The sequence below is a fragment of the Protopterus annectens genome, chromosome 12.part0 (genome assembly GCF_019279795.1).
Source record: "Protopterus annectens isolate FY-2018-M chromosome 12.part0, PAN1.0, whole genome shotgun sequence".
In the NCBI taxonomy this organism is placed as follows: Eukaryota; Metazoa; Chordata; order Ceratodontiformes; family Protopteridae; genus Protopterus; species Protopterus annectens.
In genome coordinates this window covers 996,666,592-996,691,927 of record NC_056746.1, presented here as the reverse complement: position 1 = coordinate 996,691,927, position 25,336 = coordinate 996,666,592, and the positions used below count along the sequence as shown (strand labels likewise).

At 38.6% G+C, this 25,336-nt stretch overlaps 1 protein-coding gene across 1 annotated transcript in view; it reads left to right on the top strand.

The window, feature by feature from the left end:
* Positions 1 to 14,385, top strand: part of DPM1 (dolichyl-phosphate mannosyltransferase subunit 1, catalytic) — a gene marked incomplete in the record, with an annotated part of 580,475 nt that extends 566,090 nt beyond the window's left edge. The window contains 1 exon segment of the mRNA XM_044088984.1: positions 14,251 to 14,385. Within this exon segment, the coding sequence (XP_043944919.1) occupies positions 14,251 to 14,385 (135 nt within the window).
* Positions 14,386 to 25,336: the final 10,951 nt, after the last annotated feature.

Genomic DNA, 25,336 nt, shown 5'->3' with positions numbered 1-25,336 from the left:
CGCACCTTTAGTACTTTTCCTCAGACTTTTTGGAGATGCTGTCTTTGTTTTAATGCTTCTGGTAAAGTTTACATTTGTGCTGCATCTGAAGTAGAAGTGCGAGAAAGAAGATGATTTTAACTGTTAGCCTGGAGGCTAATACATTTTACACATTATTCTGCAATTTTCTTGTCATCTGTACTAATTTTGAAGTTTACACTGGTGAGATCTCCCTTGTTGGTTATTTGAGGACTTAGTTTATTTAAATTAGGTCTTTTTTTCCCTATTTAGCTTTTTATTTTTGTTGTTTTGGGCATTTAAGCTTAGGTGTTCTCTTAAAACTCTGAGACATAGAAAGTAGATTATCCCCCTCCCCCAACACTACTACCAAGCATTTCCTTCTCCTTCACTGCATGGCTTATATTTACACTTGCTGCCTTTGTTAGAGTTAATAATTTCAGAATATAAAGATTTTTGCCTCCTGGATCTAATAGTTAGTCTAAGGGCTAGCCTTCATTACAAAGATGTGCTGTACTCCAAGACATCTGTCTGCCACAGTCACACTTACTGAGGGTCTTCTGTGGAGAGGTATACAAGGCCACAGAAAATCTGAAGATCATATTTTTCTGTGGGAAAAATTGCACAGGCTTCATAAATTGAAAGGTAGACAGTTAATGTAGATGCACAAAAGATGAATATTAACAAAAATTTGCAGTAGATGCCAGCCTGATATCACAGAGACAGAATGTCTAGCTGCTCTGCTGGCAACCTAAGTTTAGGAACATACTCCTGGTGGGGCTGGCCGGGGTATATAGGATGAAGCAGCTAACCGCATGCTGTCCTCTCCTATCCTGAGTGAAGAATGTAGGGAAACCCAATAACCATTGGTGGAGACAGAGCCTTACTTGTCTAATGTTAATGCAGGGGGTGGGGCATTACTGATGTCCTGATGTCATTGCACTAGCCCAGTGATGGCTAACCTATAACACGCGTGTCAAAGGTTACACACTACAACATTTTGGGTGACAGATCAGCATTTACCAACACCTAAGTTACCAAAGAAATTGAATGAACAAAAAATATAAGAAATATGTGACCCTGTACTTATCTATTAAAACTCAGCAACACAAATTCACTGCACTTGACGGGGCGGAGCCTGAATGGCTAACTGAAAGCAGCAGTATTTTAGAGCTCCATATAACTAGTTAAATAAGACAGGAAAAATATTATTTTTTTCCTTCAAAGTATAAAATCTTACAGGTAAAGATCTAATTTACCTAATTAGAAACTGTGGTGAAGTTTTAAAAATAATTTCCTGTCAAAAAGCTTGGAGATACATTCACTTGCTAAAATGAACAACTCAAGGAATTCTCACCAAGATGCTGCCTTAAAGAAGGAACTACAACAGATATCTACCCTGCAGGAACTATCTTTGAAGATGGATGATTTTAAAGAGAACCTAGAAAATCTTAAAACAAGCAGTCAAAAACAGGCTAACACTCTCAAGGAAATGCTACAACACCAGACAAGGGTAACAGGAATAGAGGTTTCACTAAATGACTTAGAAAGCAGACTTAAGAGGAAACGCAGAAAGAACTGCTTCTTAAGCAAAACACTTGGTTGGTTAATAAAGTAGATGGCTTGGAAAATAGGGAGAGGAGAAATAACATCAGGATATTCAGATTACCTGAAAACACAGAAGGTGAGGATATTATTTCCTTTTTATCAAGCTGGATCCCTGACTTTTTAAATTTAAAAGGACTTTCATTTGGCATTGAAAGGGTGCACAGAGCTCTTGGGAAACCTGCCACTAAACCAAACTCTCCTCCTAGGTCAGTAATTATCAAATTTCTTTCATACATGGACAAGGAGCTGATTTTAAGATCTGCTTGGAGGACGGCACCTCTAAAATACAAACAAAGCCTGATAAGATTTGATAACGACTATTCATCCAGAATAATGGAACAAAGGAAAAAAGTGTGGCCAATTATAAAGTTTTCTGAAACAAAATAACATCAAGGCACAACTTGCATATCCAGCTAAGATAAGAATACTGTATGCCAATGAGATGAGATCTTTTAATGACTTAGAGGAAGCCTCTTCGTTTATTAAAAATAATAATGTGATTACTTTACCAGAAGATATGGATTGAATGTCACCTTCTCTCAAGAGAACAAAAGAAACAAATGTCTGGACAGATGTCAAAAGACTGATACTGTTACAGCCAAATCTCTCAAAGCATCTACAATTATATGAATTGTTTTAACATTACCTTAAAAGACCAATTTTACTGCTTGAAATTTTAAAACAAAGGTGACCAACTACTGGAATCTTTAACTATATTTTTTGAAAATCAATGACACATGAGAGTTTTTACATTACCTCAGGTATGTAAAACAGGATACTTTTCTTTCACAGAAGGAGGGTTATGTAGCACATAAAATATTTATGTTCTCGGCTCCCCCTTCCCTGTTTATTACCTTAAGACAATCCCAAAGTTAATAAATATTACCTGTGGCAGGCACCATTTTTAAAACTACAGCCACCCTTGTCACTATCATATGTTCATTCATCAGTTAACTCTGTTACCTGATTGTTTCCAGCCCCCTCATAAGAGCAACTAACAGGGTCTCTACCCGCTTCACTCCCCACCCTGCCCCCTATTCCCTCCCGCCCCCAGTGGTCCCACCTTTATTACACTCACAAACCCCTCCCATTTTTCCAGTAGCCAACCACAGCACTAACCCAACACTACCTCCTCCATCTTCCCACTACTATCACACCTCCACAACTAACATGTACAAGCATACCTTACCTATGCTCACTGCATGCACTCTCCTTGCATATCTTACATCCTACCAAAGCTGTATCATTCCCGCACTCAACCACTACCACTGTACTACTACTTACACCACCACTCATGTCTCTCCCTCACTCAACTCCCCTCCCACCAGCTCAAGAACCATCCCTATGCACCCCCCACATATTCTACCAACTATATTACTCAAACATAAAGCATCCCTACAACTTAACATAGTAACCCTCCCACCATACCTATTAATCAAAGAGCACACTCATAAACTTTCCCTTATAAACAAACACATTCAAAAACTGAGAAAACTAATAACCTCATGCATATCAAAACTAGCCCTAAGTGGAGATATCCACCCAAACCCTGGCCCTACCATCTCCAACCCCACTCCTCATAATCAGACTAGAAACCACAACTTCTCCCATATTACAGCCAATAGAAAGCCAAATGACTTCCTTCTACTAAGCCTAAATATTAGAAGTATATCCAACAAAGTCCATGAACTCCATGCCACCATAGACTTGTACTCCCCAGATATAGTCATCCTGACAGAAACCTGGCTAAAACCTCACATTACCAGTGAGCAATACTCCCTACAGGTTATGGCATACTAAGAGTAGACCGGCTAAACAAGAAAGGAGGCGGTGTAGCTATAATATTTAAACAGCATCTAAACATCCAGATCTTAAAATCATCAGTTCCACAAATAGGCAATGAAGAAACAATATATACCAACCTCAGAATAAACCAAAACAAAACCATCAACATAATTGGATGCTACTTCCCACCTGGCCAAAACATCCCTCCACTAGAAAACCTCCTCAGCTGGTCTACCCACCATCTCCCCCAAGAAACTATCATTTTAGGTGATTTCAGTATTGACTGGCAATCCTGTTCTGGCAACCATCCCAACCCATCATGTAAACCTTCATGGCTTCACCCAACTAGTCCAGTCGCCAACCAGGATAAATAAAAACTCCAGCAAGCACACTACCCTGGATTTGATACTGGTCAGTAAGAGCCCGCAGTCATATATAACAGGCTGCTTATCAGATAGCCTCAGTGATCACTCCCCAACATTCCTACTGAAAAAATACCTATACCAAGCTAAACCTGTCTACCGTCAGATACATAAAAAAATAAACTTTACCCCACTCACATTCATCTCATCCCTCAAAGAATGTAACTGGCATCCTATAAAGTACCTCAGTCTTGATGACGCAGTTGAATTTTTTAATACTACCTTCCTGAGCATCCTTAATTACCATGCCCCCATAAGACTTTCCAGAATCAAAGCACAACCCTCCCCATGGCTACAGAAAACCACTAAGTCAGAAATGAAAAACCGGGATAAAGCCTGGGAGCACTGATGCAAAACCAAGACCCCCTCAACTAGACAGAAATTCCTAGAACTACGCAATAGAGTCAAAAAGCTAATAAAACAGGACAAATTCCAATACTACCAGTCTGCCCTAGACTCCTCCGAACACAGCCCCAAACAATTCTGGTCCTCCATAAACTCCATCCTCCACCCAGGTAAAGTAGTACCCCTCTTCCAAATATCCCTCACTCCTCAGAAAATATTGCTACCTCATTCAACACACACTTCACACAAACCATACTATCACTAGCTAAACAACACAACCCCCTCCCCTCCAACCCACACCTTCAACTACTAATCTCCCCACTGCCTTCTCTTTTTCTCCTGTACCTACCTCCAACATAAAAAAAATTCTTAACTAAACTTAAACCCACCAAATTAGCAGCAGACAACCTCCTAAGTGAATACCTACAAATCGCAGCTGATGCTCTGGCCTACCCAGTATCCATCTTGATTAACCGATCTCTGTCAGAAAGTTATGTTCCCACACTGTGGAAAGTATCACATATAATTCCCCTCCACAAAGGCGGACCCTCCACAGAACTAACCAATTACCGCCCCATAGCTATTCTCTCTCCACTCTCCAAAATACTAGAGAGATGCATACACTCTCAGGTCTCAGACTGCCTCCTTACTAACAACCTCCTTTCCAATACTCAGCATGGTTTCTGACCAAACCATAGCACCACCACTGCCTTACTCTCCTTTACTAACACTATCCTTCAGCATAAAAATGATGGCTATCTCTCCTCTGCTACTTTCCTAGACCTATCTAAAGCATTTGACATGGTCCCACACAAACAACTTATCTCTGTCCTCCGTAACCTATCCTTCTCACAAACAGTCAACAACTGGTTTCAAAGTTACCTGTCTGACCGCCAACAATCCGTTGTATGGCAGAATGACATATCTCCCCAAGTACCTATCTCCATAGGGGTTCCCCAAGGATCCATCCTTGGACCCCTACTCTTCTCTGTTTTCACAAATAATCTAGCCTCTGCCACCACTCATGGCACACTCATACAATACGCAGATGACTCGACCATCATCTGCTCAGCCCAGTCCCTACCCAAACTGCAAAAAGTCACACAGGAAGCCTTTTCCTCTGTTGAAACTTGGTTGTCCGATGCCCAATTAATACTCAACCCAAACAAACTAAACTACTCATCTTCCAACCCACCAAACATACTCAAAACAACTCTCACTTTAACATCACAGCAAAAGACAACACCACTATATACCCAACTGAACACACCAAATTGCTAGGAGTGGAAATATACAATAAACTATAAAATTTGACATTCACATATCCATGACCATAAAAAAAATCCACAAAAAACTAGGAGCGTTATACAGAAATAAGCATCTTCTCACCAAAGCAGCAAAGATTTCAATAGCAAATTCCCACCTTATCTCCATCCTACTTTATGCCTCTCCAATATATACCAACCTAAGGCAATGCGATCTAAACAAGCTAGAGACGTACTACAACAAAATTGCCAAATTCGCCACAGGGACATCTTACCGTAGTCACCACTGTCTCTTACTTGCTGAACTGGGCTGGCTTGAACTCCCTCACCTCCTTCAGTGGTATCAACTCTCACTCTCCCACAAACTAGTAAACCATCCACTAAATGTCCCATCCCTCCAGAATCTACCCCAACCCTATCGCACTACCAGACCACTAAGATCCAGCAACAAAAATCACTTGCAGATCACTAAAGCCAATAACTCTGCTGGTGAAGCACTATTCTCTTGCACCATAGCCAAATTATGGAACTCCCTCCCACCCACAATTACCTCAGTAACATCATGCACCTACTTCAAAACTTTACTAAAAGCGTACCTAAAAACATGCTGGCTATGCCCTTGCAACTCCCACTCTAATATTCCACACCCCATCCAACCACTACCTTTCTTTCCACTCCACTAACTACCTTGATTATAGCAAGCTCAAATGCTCATAAGCCTAGTACTTATACAGCAGGAACTTCTTATTTTAACATTTGTTAATGTCTGTTATGTACTTCACAGATAAAGATTCTAGTTGTCTAGTGATGTACTATGTTCTTCATCTTTAAATATGTTGTAAGTAATTGCTATATGTAAATTGTTAATCGCTATGTAATCCAGTGTAACTACTGTCTGTTTATTTTAACTGTGGAGCTTTTCTCCCCGGGCCTCCGCTGAAAATGGACGTACATCCAGTCGGACACTCCCGGTCAACAAATATAAATAAATAAAAAATAAATAAAATATTTACATTGTTAACATACGTAGTATATGTGTGTTTTCTCTTACTTTTTTCTTTCTCTCTTTTCTCGTTATTTATTTTAACTGCATCTTGTTTCCCTTTCTAAATTCTCTCCTGTTTACTATACTAATAGTCTGTATATATTTAATAACTCACTAATGATAAATAATAGTTTAAAATAATCTAATTATAAGGTAGACTAATTGGAAAAGTGAACTTAATTGTTATTGCAATATTTATTAGATTAATGATAGATACTGATGTTCATCGTGTTACACTGCTGTAGTCATTACACTTGGGTTATCCTGTCGTCAGACAGTTCCCCAGTCGGCCTGAGTTCCAAAGTCTTGGTCCGGCGTCGGTTGCTGTCACCTCCTCCCTGACGTCAGTACAACAGGGGTATATAAGATGCAGCCGACGCCATTTTCTTCAGCCTTTCTTGCCGTGCGGTGCCCGAAGAAAAAGCAGTTCGCAAGTGCCGGTCGGCCGTCTCCTGAGATTTTCATTCCAAATCCAGAACCGAAGTCTTCTACAAAGCTAAGTACCCGTTGAAACTTTTTCTTGCCTCAGACCGATGTCAGTAAAAGTTAATAACTGTATTTCTTGTGGGAAGCAAGTACCTCATAAGGATTTCCATTCCTATTGTATCCCATGCCTAGGCCCAGACCACGACGTCACTGGTTGTTGGTTTTGTGCTAGGTTTAACAAGCACACTTTTAAACGTCGGTTTGATTTTGACCAACATTATTTTGGTAGAAAATTCAATTATACCATGCCGTCGGAACTTCCGACGACTGGAATACCCAAAAAGCGCAAAGGTGCCAAGAGAAGGATAGGCATCTGAGGCCCAAAACTGATGACGAAGCTTTTTCTAGGCCAGTCACCGGTTCTCCGGTTTTCAGCGAGGTGCCTTCGCAGCCCCTGACAACCGCTTCTGTAGAACCACAGGCTGCCTCTGACTCCCACATGGAGATGGCTGGGCCTTCAGATGCACAAGTTATTCAGCCTACCGAGACTAACCTTTCAGAGGGATCCGGAGTAGCTGAGCAACCCACAGCTTCAGAGGGTGTCTTCAGACCTACTCAGTTAAGCATTAAACCCTCAGCTAAGTCTAAGCCTCCTTTAAAATCAAAGAAACAAATACAGCATTCTCCAGGACAGGCCTCAATGCCTAAGAAACAAATGCGCAAAATGGCCGAAGACCTAATCACTCTGATCAAGGGGTCCCATCCCCCTCCTGATAAAAGGCTTAGACAGGATGCAGACTATGACTCATCCAACCAGGTGTCCATCTCTTCTGATTCTTCCTCAGATCTAGGATAATCTTTACCCCCTTATGAGGATTCTGATGCTGAGGAAACAATTCCATCAGCCTCACCACCTGAGGACTACTCCTTTGGGAAAACCCTTCATACCATGAGGGAGCATTTCCACTGGGAAGGCCAGGATTACTCCGAATCTAAGAAAAGGCTCAGAGCCTTCCTTTTATTACCTCAACACAGACTCCTTGCTATTCCGCCAGTGTTAGATATTGTGGATGATGTGTATACTGAATCCAGCTTAAATCCTGATTCCTTACCTCCAGTCCCTGTTAAACCTGACAGATACTACAGAGTCCCTGACTCGCATAAAATTTCTGTATAAAAGCCCTGTAGCTGACCCTGAAACCATTTCTCAGGGACCCAAAGGAGATAAGGCCTCATCAGCCAAGAATCCAATTCCCACTGACAGAGATTCCAGAGCATTAGACAGATGGGGAAAGAAATTATATACGTCTGCAACTTTAGCAATGAGAGCCTTAAATTGCCAGTTTCACATGCTAAAATATCAGCAATTCTTACTGTCTCAGTTAAAACAAAAAATGCTTCCAGAATCAGAGCCTCCTAATTTTAAAGAAATGTAGGATTTATTGCATGCAGCTGAACAAGTGGGAAAGCATACTTTGCAATGTGGTTTTGATTCTCTAGAGGCCTCCTGCAGAGCAGCAGTTACAGGCTCTGTCATTAGAAGACATGCTTGGTTAAAAGAACATACGTTACCAGATAATGTTAAAGCAAAATTATTGGATGCACCTTTGCAGCAGGATGTGTTATTTGGAGTTAAGGCAGAAGAGGTATTAAAGAAAATGGAGGATAAGGCAAAATCTATGCAAACGGTGAAGGATTTCTTACAGGTTCAGCCTCCTAGATTTAGCAGAAACTGGCCAACTAAGAATTGGTCCTTTCCAATTACAGACAGACCTCAAAGGGGAAGATACAGACGTCCAAGAGGTAGAGGTCAAACACAAAGTCCTTACAGGCCTCGACAATGGGTTGCATCAGGCCAGAAAGAAGGGGAAGACAGGCCCCAGCCATATAAAAAGCAGCTCCAATGACTTCCCACTACAGCTGCCAAATAAATCCCTCTTGGCAGCCCCCTTGGGAGGAAAATTGGCACTCTTCTACCACAATTGGCAAATGATCACCACAGACAAATGGGTTCTCAACATTGTATTTCAAGGTTACAGGTTCCACTTTCACTCTCTGCCAAGGTTAAAAGGAATGCCAAATCTGCCACCAAATCAATGGGCAGAGGCTCAAAAACAAATTACAGCACTCGTGGATATGAGAGCTATTCAAAAGGTGCCATCACAGGAGCAAGGACAAGGATTTTACTCAAGACTTTTTCTGGTACCCAGAAAGGACAAAGCCTGGAGGCCCATTCTGGATCTTTCATCTCTAAACACTTACCTGGATGTTCCGAAATTCAAAATGTTGACATTACAGCAGCTTCTTCCCTTGCTGGGCAAGAAAGCTTGGCTCGTGACTTTGGACCTCAAGGAGGCATACCTGCATGTCACTATCAAACAAAACTGCAGAAGACACCTCAAATTCATAGCTGGTTCAATGCACTACCAATTCTCTGCACTGCCCTTTGGCTTATCTACTGCGCCTAGGGTCTTCACAAAGTGCCTGGCACCAGTAATTGCATTTTGCAGACAGAAAGGAATTCAAATTTATCCGTACCTGGACGACTGCCTGATTCACGCCGAGAGCAAGGACATTCTTCTAAAGCATCTGACGTTTGTAAAAAAGTTATTAAGTTGCCTGGGGTACACAGCAAAAGAAAAGAAATCAAAACTAGTGCCCTCACAAGAGATTATATTCCTGGGTGCCAGCTTGAACACAGCAGCCCAGATGGCTTCTATCATGCCACACAAGCAAGGACAACTGACTCAATACTTTCAGTTGATGGCAACAAAGACCCAACTCCCTGCAAGAAAAATTCTGCAGGCCTTGGGTTACATGGCATCCTGCATACTACTAATTCTATATGCCAGACTGCATATGAGGAAACTACAGTGGTACCTAAAGAATGTATGGTCTCAACACTGTCAAAGTTTGGAAACAGTTATACCACTAATCCCTTGCCTTCAACAGGAGTTTCAGTGGTGGGCTCAAGCTTGTCACCTCAACAAGGGACAGCCTTTCACACAACCCACAGCCAGGCAAACACTGACAGCAGATGCATTGGATTACGCCTGGGGAGCACACATGGCAGCAAATGTATTCAGGGCACGTGGCCTGCAGAACAAAGGCATCTTCACATCAAAAAGAGATGCTAGCTGTACAAAATGCCCTTGTAGCTTTCAAGGACCTGCTGCATCCAGGACAACTACTGCTAGACAGACAACACCACAGTTATGTGGTACATAAACAAGCAAGGGGACACTCACTCCTACCCCCTATGCAGACAAGCCATGACTTTGTGGAACACAGCTATAAACCTTCAAGTTCATCTGCAAGCACAATTCCTGCCAGGAGAGAAAAACACACTGGCAGATGACTTAAGCAGAAACATCATGGATCCCCACGAATGGGAATTGAATCCACAAATATTCAGAATGATAACACAGAAATGGTGGAGCCCAGACATAGATCTGTTTGCATCCCCAATAAACTGCCAGCTACAAACATTCTGCACAAGGAGTTACCATCTACAAGCATGAAAAGTGGATGCCCTCTCATTCAGCTGGGAGAACCTACAAGTATACGCTTTCTCACCGCTACCTCTCCTGCCAAAGGTACTCATAAAAGCCAGGCAAGAAGAGCCAAAGATGATCCTGATTGCACCAGACTGGCCACGCCAGCACTGGTTCCCAATCTTAAGGAGCTTAGCACAAGAACCACCCTGGATTTTGCCTCAAATCCCACATCTGCTGACTCAGCACAACCATCAAATACTACACACCCAGCTAAAGACCTGAAACCTAGCTGAATGGAAGATTCCTTAGTCAAGCAAGCAGTGCCTCTCTCCAAAGCTGTTATGGATGTCATTCTGGAGGCCAGAAGGCCTAGTACCAGGAAAGCTTATTCGAATAAATGGAAGAGATTCTGTGCCTGGAACCAAGCTCACAGCCTTGACCCTCTTGTCCCAAACATTCCTCAGATACTACAATACTTAACTGAGATGCTGGACAAAGGCCTCTCCTTCTCATCCATCAAGATCCATGCCTCTGCCATCTCTGCTCATTACAACCCGGATCCACCAATTTTCTCTAATCCTCTGTTAAAACAGTACCTCAGAGGGGCTAAAAACATAAGACCACCCCGTAGAGCACCTACTCCAACTTGGGACCTCAATTTTGTTTTGTAAAAACTAACTTTACCTCCTTTTGAGCCAGCTAACACAGCAGAATTAAAATATATCTCTTGGAAAACTGCTCTGCTCCTGGCAATAACATCAGCATGGAAAGTTTCAGAATTACAGGCACTAATGGCAGTGGAACCTTTCCTCATTTTCCACCAGGACAGGGTGTCTTTAAAAACTAACCCAACGTTTATGCCAAAGGTGGTATCCAGTGTGGCTCTAAACCAAACTATTCACCTGCCAACTTTTTATCCTAAACCACAGAATAAAGGGGAGAGACTGCTGCACTCTTTGGACATTCACAGGCAGTTACACTTCTACTTGGACAAAACCAAAGCTTTCAGAAAATCTGAGCAATTATTGGTAGCATATGCTGCAGGAGCACAGGGAAAAGCCATTTCAAAACAGACTATTTCAAAATGGATAGGACATTGTATACGTTTCTGCTACACATACCATTGGAAAACCTGTACCTAGCAGCATTAGATCTCACTCCACCAGGGCAACAGCCACTTCAACTGCCTACCTCAGGGGAGTACCTACCAAGGATATTTTGGAAGCAGCAACTTGGAGTTCTGTACATACCTTCACCAAGCATTACCATCTGCCTCTATGCTCAGTGCTGCAGGGCCTTATAGCCACCCCTAATGCCTTATAGAACCAGCCACCCTACCTCAGCTTTGGGATTCTACCCAAGTGTAATGACTGCAGCAGTGTAACACGATGAACGTAGTACAGTTTTGTACCTACCATAAATGTAGATGTTCGAGTGTATACACTGCTGCAGTCCAGGTTACCCTCCCTCCTTCCCCTCTTACTGGCTGGTACGCATTACTATGTCTTCTACCCTTACTACCTATGGGGAGTATTTGCTGGTAGCTGTAAGTTGTTTTTTTGCTTTTCTTATGTATGTTTTATTAGCAATTGGAATTGCCTGCTTATTTAGAGGCACCTGACATCCGGGGCAAGAAAAACTGAAGAAAATGGCATCTGCTGCATCTTGTATACCCCTGTCGCACTGACGTCAGGGAGGAGGCGACAGCGACCGACGCCGGACCAAGACTTTGGAACTCAGGCCGACTGGGGAACCACCTGACGGCAGGATAACCCAAGTGCAATGACTGAAGCAGTGTATACACTCGAACATCTACATTTATGGTAGGTACAAAACTGTACTTTATGCTTATTGGGTTTGGGGGCATGTTCGTGATTAACACTGAAATGTTCCGTTTATGTACATATGTCCTTTGAATTATTTCCTTTTAGTATTAACAAATGTACATTAAAAAAGGAGGGAAAATGTACTGTTGGTTAAGAGAAGTGAAGCTTTCTTAACATTCTATTTGCCTCATGAACTATTACAGTTTTTTTTTTTTTTTTTTTTAACAAACTACTCAGAAACTACTATATTTGCATTGCGATAGCAACAATAAACAATTGCTGCAGTTTCTAAGGGCGCTTTGAACCTGCGAAGTGCATTTAGCCTTGCAGATAACAAATAAGAAAAACTAATGTTTAATTATTAAAATGAAATACAGTCTAAGCAAGGTAAAATAAATAAGACTATTTGTAAATATTTTATGATTTACCCACATCGGACTACACATTCCTGGAAACACAATTGAAATGTTTCCAAACTACATGTACAATTAAATGTAGCTGCTTGATTAAAAAGTATTACTCAGTTTAACATGCTGACTCCACAAGCTGTCTGCACTGTAAAAGTTACATTTTATATGTTACTCGAATTTTTACAGTCTCTAGAGCACACAAAAAGATACATATTACTTTTTGCAACATGTTATCTTTGCAGTTACCTCACAGTCTGTACAAACTCACTTGGCGACTAACAGCTATTCATTTAAAATATCAGTTTAAAGATTAAATGTGCCCTTGAAATGCTATTGACATTTAGACAAAATATAATCTGAACTGAAAATTGAAGGAGTTGAAAGAAGTGAAGTAATACGTATATTTCAAAGACAATTCTTGACACTACAGTATAAGTAGAAATGTATACACACAAGGAAGAATTGAAATGTGTGTCTTCCAGTTAAAAAAGCTTGCTGTCAACATTTTGCTATATCAGAAAGATTAAAAGAGCTAGGAAATTACTATTATTTGTCGGTGATATTTTACTTGAGGGTCTCACCAGTTCATTTTGCGCAGAAGTGGGCGTTGCGAATTGAGTGACAACCCGGTCTGCATATGTAATTAGCCTTTAAGCAATCGCGCGTGCATACATGATGTGATAATATTAACGTAAATGAAATGTACATACTACATCCAAAACAAAAGGTTAATACTCTATAAAACTATTTGGGGAGAATCCAAGATGTCCAAGTACGACAACACCTTCATTCAGGCAATCACCTCTTCAATTCTGAATGTGATTGCCTTCCTGCAGTCCTTCAGTATCATTCCAGAGGAGACAACCTGTCAGAAGTGTGGATGCAAGGCTGCCCTTGTACCTCATAAAGGCACATATGTATGGAGGAGTAGAGCCAAGAAGTGCAGGAGAAGAAGAGGGCTGCTGACAGGAACCTTTTTCAATAAAAGTCATTTGCCTCTGACAACCCTAGTGAAAATCCTGTACTGCTGGCTTCGGAGGTTACCTGTGACAACAGCTGCTGGCCACCTAGATGTAACAGGGAAATGTATGGTGGACTGGTATCAGTTTTTGCGTGATGTCTGCTCCTGGAAACTTCTGTAGGACCCTATGCTTCTTGGGGGTGCTGGGAAGGAAGTGCAAATAGATGAGTGCCTCTTAGTACATGTCAAGTACAACTCTGGTAGAAACCTGGCAAAGGAGAACACGTGGGTGTTTGGCATATATGACCACTCATCTAAAAATGGTTACCTGACTTTTGTAGACCATAGAGATGCGTGTTGCCAGGCACTGTTATTGTTTCTGATGAGTGGGCAGCATACAAGAGAATAGAAGCCATACCAGGTATGCATTACAGGCACCTGTCTGTAAATCATTCACAAAACTTTGTGAATCCTATGACGGGTGCACACACTAATGCTGTGGAGGGCATGTGGGCAAACTGTAAACGACACTTTAAGGGCATGAATGGCACCCGTCCGCACTTGGTGCCTAGCTACCTGGACGAGTTTATGTGGAGGAGCAGATATGGCAATGACTTTGATACTTTATTTGTTAACTTGCTGAGTCACATACACAAATTCCAGGAAGCTGTTCTTAGGAAAGGTCCTGCCAGTGATACTGAGGAGGAGTCAGCTGTGTCACCTGCACCAAAAAGGGTCCGTTTGGACATTCATTGGGACAGTGGACCATTGCATTCTGACTTTGACAAAGAGAACTAGAATGCTGAACAGTAAAAAGCCTGATGACATGTTATTTGCTGCTAACGTTTGATTTTGCTGAATCTTTTTTGGTTTCATTTGTTTGGACAGTAAAAAGCCTTATGAAATGTGTTTTGCTGCTAACATTTGACTGTTTAGTTTCTTTGCTGGTGGTGATGCAATAAAACCTGTGAATTACTAATGTTGGTAATGGTTTACTGTTATTGTCATATTACATGTCAGTGCTGCTGTTTTCTTTTTACATTTTGTTGTACATTCGGAGGGAATGCATATTCATGAATGACGTATCACAGGGGGTGGGTTTTGGGCGGGGCTTGCTACTGCGTATCTGGTGAGGCCCTCAAGTAAAATATTGCCTGTTTGTCTTTATAACATTTATTAGACAGATGTTAGACTCTGCTTTGTTTAATGAATTGTGACTCATGTTTATGAGGAAAAGTGGACTCAATTAGATGTTATTACAATAGTTATTAGATTGATGGTGGACACTGTTGTGCTTAATGGGTTACAGGACATGTTAGCGATTAACTCTGAAATGTTTCATTTATATACATACTGCCAGTTGAACTATTTCCTTTAGTATTAACAAAATACATGTAAAGGAGGGAAAAATGTACTGTTGCTTGTGTGAAGTGAAGCCCTTTTTACATTCTATTAGCCTCGTGAACTATTTCAGTTTTTGTAACACTCATTGATTAGGAAACGCTATATTTGCAATGTCATGGCAACAGAAAACAACCGAGGCAGTTTCTGTGGACGTTGTGAATCTGCAAAGTGCATTTAGACTCGCAGATAACTAATAACAAAAAAGTAATGTTGTTTAACTATTAAATTGAATTATAACCTAAGGAAGGGTAAATTAGATAACTTAATAGAACAACTTGGAAATACTTTATAAATTACCCACATTGGATTACACATTCCTGGAAACTCAACTGAAATGTCCCCATATTACTTGTGAACTTAAATGAAACTGCCTGATTAATAAGCATAACTTTAGTTTAACAGCCTGAATCCATAAGCTATCTGCTGTATAAATGCTACATTATACATGTCACTTGCAAATGATAGTCTCTAGAGCAGACGAAAACATACATATTAATTTTTCCAACATGTTATATTTGCACTAATCATACACTCTATACTAATTCATTAGGCAACTGATAAGGTATTCATTTGAAATATCAGTCTAAATATTAATTGTGCCCTTGAAATATTGTTGCTATTTTGACAGAATATAAGCTGAACTGAGAAAGGAATGATTTGAAGAAGTGAAGTATTGAAAAACTTCAAAGGCAGCTATTGACACCACAGTATAAGTAGAAATATATACTTGCAAGGAAAATTTGAAATGGTTTACTCTTCTAGTTAAAATAGCTTATTGTTAGCATTTTGCTTTATCAGAAAATTTAAAGAGCAAGGAAATTATTTTTAATTTGTTTTTATAATGTCTTCTTGAGTGATGTTAGTCACTGATTTGCTTAATGGATTGCGAGTCATGTCCATGATGGACTACTGAATGTTATTTCTGTTTACCTATGTTTGCTGAATTACTTTTACTAATACTGATTTAAAACAAAAAAGGGGGCAAACCTCTATATTTGGTTAAAGGAAAGAGGCTTAAGAGTATTCTAACTGCACCGAGAACTCTCTTAAGATGCTCTAAACACTGTTTGATTAATACTTACCTAAGGCAAGTCTTGATTAACATATGGATACCTACACATTCATCCTAGACCTGATGTGATTACCCATTCTGGAAGCAAGAGATGTCCTATGCAGGGTGGGAATTGTTAGGGTGATCATAGTTCATTGTTAGACTCTGCTTTGTAAATCTATATATATGTAAAATCACTGGATACTGGAATGTAGGGCACCTCTACTCATAGTCAGGATACCACTGATAAGCCATGTCTTTTCATAAGTTTAAGTTTAAGTTGGCGAGTTCAGGAAAGGAAAAGTAAAGGAGGGCAGTTCACCTACAGTAAATTTATACTTCATTGGTAATCACCCATTGTCTCCTACAGAGTCCTTTTAGTCAAACTATTCTAGTAATAATCCATTTGTTGTTGGCTTATCTAGTGTATGCTCCTCTGTTGTATTTAATTTATCCAAAATGACATATCTGACATGTTTGGGATCTCTTAAGGGTAACTATATATTGGATATTTTCTAAGTCAACAAAATAATTGTTTACACTACGAACATTCCATCCTGATGTATAAAATAATATAGAATAACAATAAAATAATATAGAATTTCATATCTCTTTTAAAAAAATACTCCATATAATAATTTAACATATGGAGCTCAATTGATATTGTTTGTTAAAGGTATGAGGGATAATCCAGTAGATCTATTTTTATCTGTTGGATTAGGAATAACTTTCATTCCATGTTTAATGGGAAATTCTGATACTTTAGAATTAATGTTTTATAAAAGTACTTTTTTAAAGCCTGACCAGAATTCTACCCTACTTGTATTTAAAGAAGAAAGAACATAAATAGCACTCCCAAGTTTACACACAAATAAAAATAACATTCGTTGTTATCAGAGAATATGGTATAACTACTATAATCAAAATAAAAAAAAAAAGAAACAAAATGCTTCTTCGAACAATAACTTGAAATGGATTTAACATTCCTATCCTTAAATACTAATGGCTTAAATCTAAATAAGGCACAAGTAGTATTTCTCCAGGAAACGCATTTTAAGACTAATGATAGCTTTATTTGGAACCCTAAGGACTATACAGTCTTAGCTCGATTCTCCTATAGAACACAGACAAAAGGGGTATCAATTCTCTGGAAGAAAAACATAATCACTCCAAAAGTTATTTATAAATATGAAGACAAAGAAGGTCTACTAGCATTTGTTATAGTTAAATTTAATAACAGAATATGGACTTTAGCCAATCTATATTGGTTACCAGGAATTGGAGCAGGAACAGTTAAAAAACGGGTCTATATTATAATCTCGAAGGTTTAAAACTTCGAATCACTAAAGATCGAACTTTAGTGATCGAAGTCTTAAACCATCAAAACCAAAAAAAAAAATACTAAATTAAAAAAAAAAAAAAAAAAAACTAAATAGTGTGTAGAAAAGGGGGCAAGTCCCCCTGCACCCCCACCCCCCTACTTAAATATACCAACTCTGAGAATGCAGTACATTGAAGTAAGTGGAAATCTCCCCTTACAGAGATTTTCCATTTAAACGTTCGATGTGGTGCGCTTTTGGTATTCTCATGTCAACAATATCGTATTCAATATTGTCAGGCTTTGAGATTTTAATATAGACCCTTAAAAAACACCTAGATTTTATTTCCAACAATTATAAAGGACATCTTATACTGGGAGGAAATTTTAATTGTACCTTAGAAGCTTCTGAAACCACCAAGAAGTCTTTTTGCATAGCAACTATTTCAAAATCATTAAAAAGATGGATTGATTCATTTCATTTAATAGACACTTTTATAGTAAATATGATAAATCTTTATTATTTTCCCATAAAGACCACAGATTTGGAACACAAACCAGAATAGATAAATTATTCGTAGTTCAAGATTTACAAAAAAAAAATCCTCAACTTCTAAATAGTTCCATGCCCCTACTCAAATCATGACTCACTAATAATGAAACTCCAAGTAGAGTTCAAACCATTAATCTTTTCAACTAGAATTCCATCATATATCACGGACATTAAAGAATTCAGACCCTGAATGTTATCAGAACTACAAGTATTTCTTGAAATTCATAATGCAACAGAAATTAGTAGAGTCATGGTATGGGACTCATTAAAAGCGTATTTATTTGGTAAGACCCTTAGCTGGTACAAAAGCAAAGTTAGAGAGTGGGAATCTGAATCATTAGACTTGCAAACCAGACTTTTGACAGCAAAATAAAAAAAAATCAGAACTGTCCAGAAGTCAAAAAGGAAATAGAGGAATTAAATAAAAAATATAATGAAATACTAACACACAAAACTTGTCTAGCCTTGAAAAAATTAAAAGTAAACTCATTAGCCACCTCCCCCAGATATCTACATAACTTATCTACAAGAACTAAAATACAATCCAAAGCAAATAACATTAGCAGTATATATCATGAAAAGAAAGGGAAAAAAGTATTAGATATAGGAGACATCCTTGAAGCATTTCGGTTCCATTATATGGAACACTTCAAAAAAGAAAATTTAGATACCAACCAAATAAACTTAGATACAAACCTTATCAATATAAAAAAATTCCAGAAAACTTAAAACTAGACCTACAAAAACCTATATCCTACAAAGAAATTGTTAGCAAGATAAAAGAAAGTAAATCTAACAAAGCTCCAGGGATAGATGGTATAATTACGGACATTTACAAACTCTTCCCTTCATCAGTAATCTCCCTTTTTCATAAAACTTTTCTAGAAGTCCAGTCAGAAGCAAAAATACCACCCTTCTGGAAATATTCTCTCATAACACCATTTCTAAAAGATAATAAACTGTTGGACCTCCGCTCCTCATACAGACCTATATTACTGAATAATGATTACAAAATATTTGTCAATCCTAGCTAACAGAATGAAAACCACTTTCAAAGGCAATTAATAATGATCAAACTGGATTTATATATAACAGGCACACACATGATAATTTTAAAAGGATACTTACTCTTATAGATTATGTGAATAAAGAAGATAGAGAAACACTTGTAATCGGATTAGACATAGAAAAAGCCTTCATTTCCATTAACTGGGAGTATCTATTTAAACCTTTTGCATTATTTGAATTTCCTCCTTCCTTCATCTTATTACTAAAAAAAATATATATTAATAACAGCCTACATTAAATTAGGTCCTTTCACCTCAGAATCTGTCCATTTAATGAAAGGTACTAAACAAGGATGCCCCCTATCTCCTATTTTATTTGCTTTTGCTATAGAAATACTTGCAGAAATAATACGTAAAAATCCAAGCAGCAAAGGAATAGAAGTCTATGACCAGCACATATCTAAAATAATGCTTTTTGCTGATGATATTTTATTAACCCTATCAAACTCCAGAGAGTCATTAGAAGAGCTAGAAGAAGTAATGGAGAAATTCTGTAAGATTTCAGGTCTACACTTTAATGGATCAAAATCAAAATTTCTGTTTTTAAATAAGAAAAAAGAACTACAAGTTATAGATAAATCCATCATAGGAAAACAAGAACTTACGCTAAATTATTTAGGAATAGCGTTATGCAAAAATCTAAACGAAACAGTATTCATTATAAAAACATTATTAAAACAATAAAAAATATATATAGAAAAGTGGAACAAAATAACTTTTGAAGACAGATTGCAATTAATAAAAATGGTGTTATTGCCAAAATACTATATATAGCATTAGCAATGCAGTTAATTCCTGAAAGATGCATTCTTAAAGAAATAAACTCATGTTTAATACAATTTTTATGGTATCCCAAAAAGAATAGAGTAGCTCTAAGTTATCACATTAGACCCTGGAAATGAGGAGGATTGAACTTCCCAGAAATAGAAACATATATAAAAGCATCTGTGCTTAAAACTACAATAGACTGGATAAACCCAAATTATTTTGCCAACTGGAAAGAGTTAACAGTTATATTAATAAATGAATTTAATCTATTAAAAAAGTCTTAATATTAGACAAATCTTACAAACCCTGGTACATGCTATGCACTAGTATACAATATAATATAACAAAACCTTCTAAAACATTTCTGATTAATCTTTACATCAATTCCTTTAGGAAACTTATCAATGCAAACATAGATCTAAAACTTTGGTTTGACCTTTTAATCCATTTTACCATCACTAAGAACTTTCCTCACAAAATATATAGGGAAACAGTAACCTCCTGGGAACAAAATGGATTCTTATGCTGGTTTCAGTGTGTAAAAAAAATAAATGTTTTAGATATACATGTGATAAAAACTACTTACAATATTCCAACAAAAGACTGGTTAACCTTACAAAGCATTCTAATGTACGCCCAGGATTTATGCAGCTTAATTAATAATTCCTCATTTAAAGCTATTCCAAATCTAATAAGTTTTCTATATGAATTTATATATAGTAGTTGTGAAAAGAAAAATTCCATTTCAAATCTATTCAAAGAGTTAACATATAAAACAATTCCCAAACCATCATACTGGCAGTTCTTAACAAAAGTTCAGTCATTACAGTTAACAGAAGAAATTAAATCTAACATCTTACTATCAGTTAATTACACCTCTAACACACAGTACTGGAAAATATTTAACTGGAAATACTTACATAGAGCATGTTTAACACCAGATAGAATTAAGAAGATCAGTTCTACTACAAATCTATTTTGCTGGAGGTGTGAAAAGTCGAATAAAGCAGACGGGATTCATATTTTTTATGAATGTAATAAAACTAAATCATATTGGAATGGAATTAATCATTTTTTACAAGCTTTATTTAATGAATCCTTTACCTTAACTAAAGCATTGATTGTACTAAAGCTAAATGAAGGTCCCTAGCTGAATAAGACAAATATGTATTTGTTGTGGACAATACTTTTGCTATATCTAGGAAATGCATAACCAGAAGATGGAATTCAAATACACCACTGACCTTGGAAGAATTCTACACTTTACTGAAGACAGCTGCATCGATGGAAATAAAAATCAAAGAACTACAAATCTATCCCAGGCCATTGGTAAATAATCCTTGGAAGAAATTTATATCTTTGTTGGACACTCTTCAATAATCAATATTGTATCTCTGATAACTGATCTGTCAGTTCTATGTTTACTAACATACAGTGTATATAGTTGTAAGTCAGGCTGTTGTAAATATTGTATATAGTTGTATAAAATTATATTTAAAAATATTATGTAAATGTTATTTTTAATTGAAAATAAAATTATTTGAGTAAAAGAAAATCATTGCACTTGATTTGATTAACATCAGTTAATATGTTCCATATTGTTTTCAGTTCAGTTCAAAATTACTGTTAAAAGTAGGGTAATTTTTTGGTGCATTATTTTAAGCCCAATTATCAGTGCGCGTATCTTTTTCACTATTGTAAGTCACTGATTTTTCTTTTATTTTTATAGTACATAGCAGCACACATGATTGGACTGTATTTTTTAAATAAATGAATATGTAAAGAATTTTCTTTTTGTTCGAGGGGGGAGTGACACCAGCAGAGTCATGATAGGCATTTTCCAAATATTTGACATACCTAGCCCAAAAGTTTCACCATCACTGCACTAGCCTGTTACACATCTAGAGTAAATGACCATCTGCCACATGAATGGCTTCTGCCAGTCTCCACACTCATTGTTCCACATAGAATCCCTCATTCCTTGAGTCTAGTAGTGAGTTATCGTTGAGAGTGACATCCTTCTGAAGTCAGAGGGGCTATGGAGGGCCACTTGGGAGATCAAGCTAAAGGCAGGCAAAGAAGCCAGTAGAATAGGGTCAGGCAGCATATATTAAAAAGAAGTAAACAATTTCCATCAGATGTCTGTTTTATCTGTCAGAAAAATTGTAACAGTACATTGAAGATTCATCTTTTATTTCTCAAATATGGCCACCGTAATGATTACCGAGGTCCTTTGTCTTTGGCCTGTAAAAATATTTATATCAGATTCTGTTCTCGAATCAAAAGATTGTTAAAACAGTGAAATCTCCCATCAAGTTCTTAAAACTTCTAATGGAAACTCTTTAGTTGAAAATTATTTTTCTGGGTAGAACCAGCTGAGAAGAAAATGTCCACTGGCAAAAACTGAAGGGTGTGAGCAGACATCACTTTTAAACACTATCACACAATATGGGCATCAGAATTTCAAATCCTGCAGACATAGAATCTGCAATCAGTGGTATGCATGTCAGTAACTGCCATTTAACCTAATGTTGAATGGCATACTGGAGACTTTTGATTTTCAAATTACAATTCACGGTATTTCAGTGATTGCACCCCAACACTGCATCTGTCCACCCATTAGTCAAAAAGATGCATATACCAGCATGTGTGCATTTCTGATTCTCAAAAAATGGACTGCTAAGGAGTACCCAATAAACCTAATATTTCCTTTTCACAATCTGTCTATATAAATAAAGTACCCTAAAATCTCATCTTTAGTAAGTGTGACCTGCAGTAAAAATGCATACGCTGAGTCTAAGCTGTATAACAGCTTTAAAGCTCGGTCTCTCAAGTATACATTTTCAGTAGATGTTAACCAGTGTGATGGAAGGAGATTCAATCATAAGCAGAAGTGAAAAGTTAGACTACTACAAAATGTACTGTTTTATTCTTTTGCTATTTTTTTCTTTTCCAAGGTCAGGATTCCTGTCTGTTACAGCTTGCAGTCTAGCAAGGGTACTGGACTTGCTGAAGGGTTGCGGGATAGAAAAATAAGAGAGCAGATCATTAAGTAATGCTGCGCTGTCAGGGTATTTGCTTGGAGGTATTACATGAGGAATCAGCTGGTTGTTGCTGCTGCTGTTTTTATCGGGGATTGAATCTGTTTCTGTGGCATCTAGATCATTTGCTTACTCAGTGGTACTGTGACCATCCTGGCATCAGTTCTAGTAATATTTCTCAGGTGCAAAAATGTATAGAAAAGCAGGAATCCACCACTGCTGTAATTATTACTTTAAATAATATTTAAGTATAAATTCTAAAACTTAAAAGAAAAGTGGATGTTGGAGCATTTCAGACATCAGGAATAGAACATTACAGTTTTAGGCAGAAAGGTAATCATGTTACCTGTAGCCTGTGCAGTGTGTGTAGTGTTGTCATTTCCAGTGATCTGCAGCATATCAGAACTAAGCATGAAGCCACAGTTTGTGGAGTTAATAATGAGAAGCAGCAGCATATCAGACAAGATGCCAGTGCTTATGAGAAGCAGCAGACTTGCATGATTGCTAAATACGTCATCAAACCTGACCTTTCCACAAGGGTAAGTTAACACTGCAGCTCTTGTTGTAGCAAGACAGATCAGTGTTTTATTGATAAAGTGTACACAAAGGGTACTTTTGTAAGCTGTGTAGAGTAACTTTTTCCTGATTTTGCAAATAGCATGATTGCTCCTATTGAAGAAATGCTGTTGTCAGCTAAGATTGTTTAAAGGTGAATAGATTAAATGACAACCAATAAAAGGAAACACATGATTCAAGACCCTCTTATTGCAAGTGAGGTACTGAGCCTTGCACATGATGAAAGCAGAAACATAATATCCCTTGACTTATTACCTATGTTAAATCTGAGGCAGGGTAGGACGAACTGCCATCTTTGACTGCGATGTGTGATATAATAAAGGCTGCTGGTATGTTTAATATTTTCAGAGACTTTTTCAAGACCACCAAATGAACCTGTATGGAATGCTTTTTGTCACCAGCTTGGCTCCAAGGCATAGACAAGAGATGAAGCCTTCACAGTAACTCTGATGATCCATGTTCAGTTAGCACAGGCGATAGAAGGACCAGACATGGGTGGGTGTGTGAGAGAGGCTGCCTCCAGCTCTTTCATCCTAGGAGAAGGAAGGCCATTAGACCAACAGCACTGGGACACCTACCAGTGGGTGGGTGTATTGCCCACTTATACAGTGGCCAGTTTGGCTTATGTTGTTAAAGGGAAGCTCTCCTCTGCAGAAATGGGGAAAAAGGGAAGCAGGTATGGGAGTATGCTTGCCTTCTCAACCTAAGAAGCAGCATTTGTAAGTCCACAAGCTGCGTGTGGGTGGGATAGGTCAGCTGCTTTTTAGGACCTGAAACTGGCCCACTCCCTACCAAATATCTCTCATCAGAGGGGGAATGGATGTGCTAATAAGGCTCCAGTGACCGGTTCTTCTGTCCCAAGATGACCAGCTGTCACCTCTCATGAAACAAATGGCCTTATTTTGGTGCAGGTAGAAGAGCCATTGAGCAAGTTCCATGGAGATGGTGGGGGGTGGTTCAAATAGGGGAAAGTGTTTTCTGTGATCAGTGATGGTGCACCCCTATCCTCGTTTCTGTTGTTTTTGCTGTTGTTAGGCCATCGTTTTCTCTCAGGCCTTTACCTGTGTGTGGTCGGCAGCCCATTTTTTTTGTAAGGGTTGTTGTCTTGTCCCTTTATTCTTCTTTGCTACCTAGGGAGAAGTTGTTTTAGTTAAAGGCCTTCTCCCTTTTGGAGCAGTAGCCGTTTAACTTAGAGGCTACCCCCTCCTCTTCTTCCCCTCTTTTCTTTCTTCTTTCAAAAAAAAGAAAAAAAAGAGACACTTTCTTGTTGTTTATAATGTCTAAAGAAGCTCCTAAGCAGTCAGGATTCAAGAAATGCGACTCGTGTTGCCAAAAAATGTCCCTTACGGGCACGAGTTGTGTTTATTGTTTAGGTGCAGTCCACCTGCAGGACTTGTGCTCTGTTTGCCATGCCTTTAGCGCACGGGTTTTGCAGGAGAGGCGCACCAAACTTTTATTTTGAAAGGGTTATTAAAACCTCAGGTTGAAGTAGCATCAGATACTCAGCCTTCAAAAAATTCCGATTACAAACTGGCATCTTTGTCGGCTGCACCTTCGGTGCCAACAAAGTCAAAAATCAAAATCTTCTGATCCTTCAGAGCGGATTGTTGGCTCCGAAGATTCCTTTTCTCCGGCAGCTCCATCTGTGGCTTCTGAGCGGTCTCGTACTCAGAGATCGAGATCTCCTCCTTCGGACCCAGTGAGATCTGTGCCTCAGTCTCCACTTTTGCAGTCAGTGGCAGGTAGTGACCGGTCCTTGGGCCACTCCTCTCAATCATCCAGGAGTTTATCAGATGATGATGATGTGGAGAGAGAGAGTTGGAGGCTGCTCAAGACACTGGTATATGCTCAGTTGTTGTCGGGCCCAGAAGTAAGTGGTGCTGTTGTCCAAACCAGTCCCCGTCTCTATTCCTTCTCTGACTGCGTCCAATTTGGAGCTGGAGTGCATGGAAGTAGTAGTGGTGGAACTGT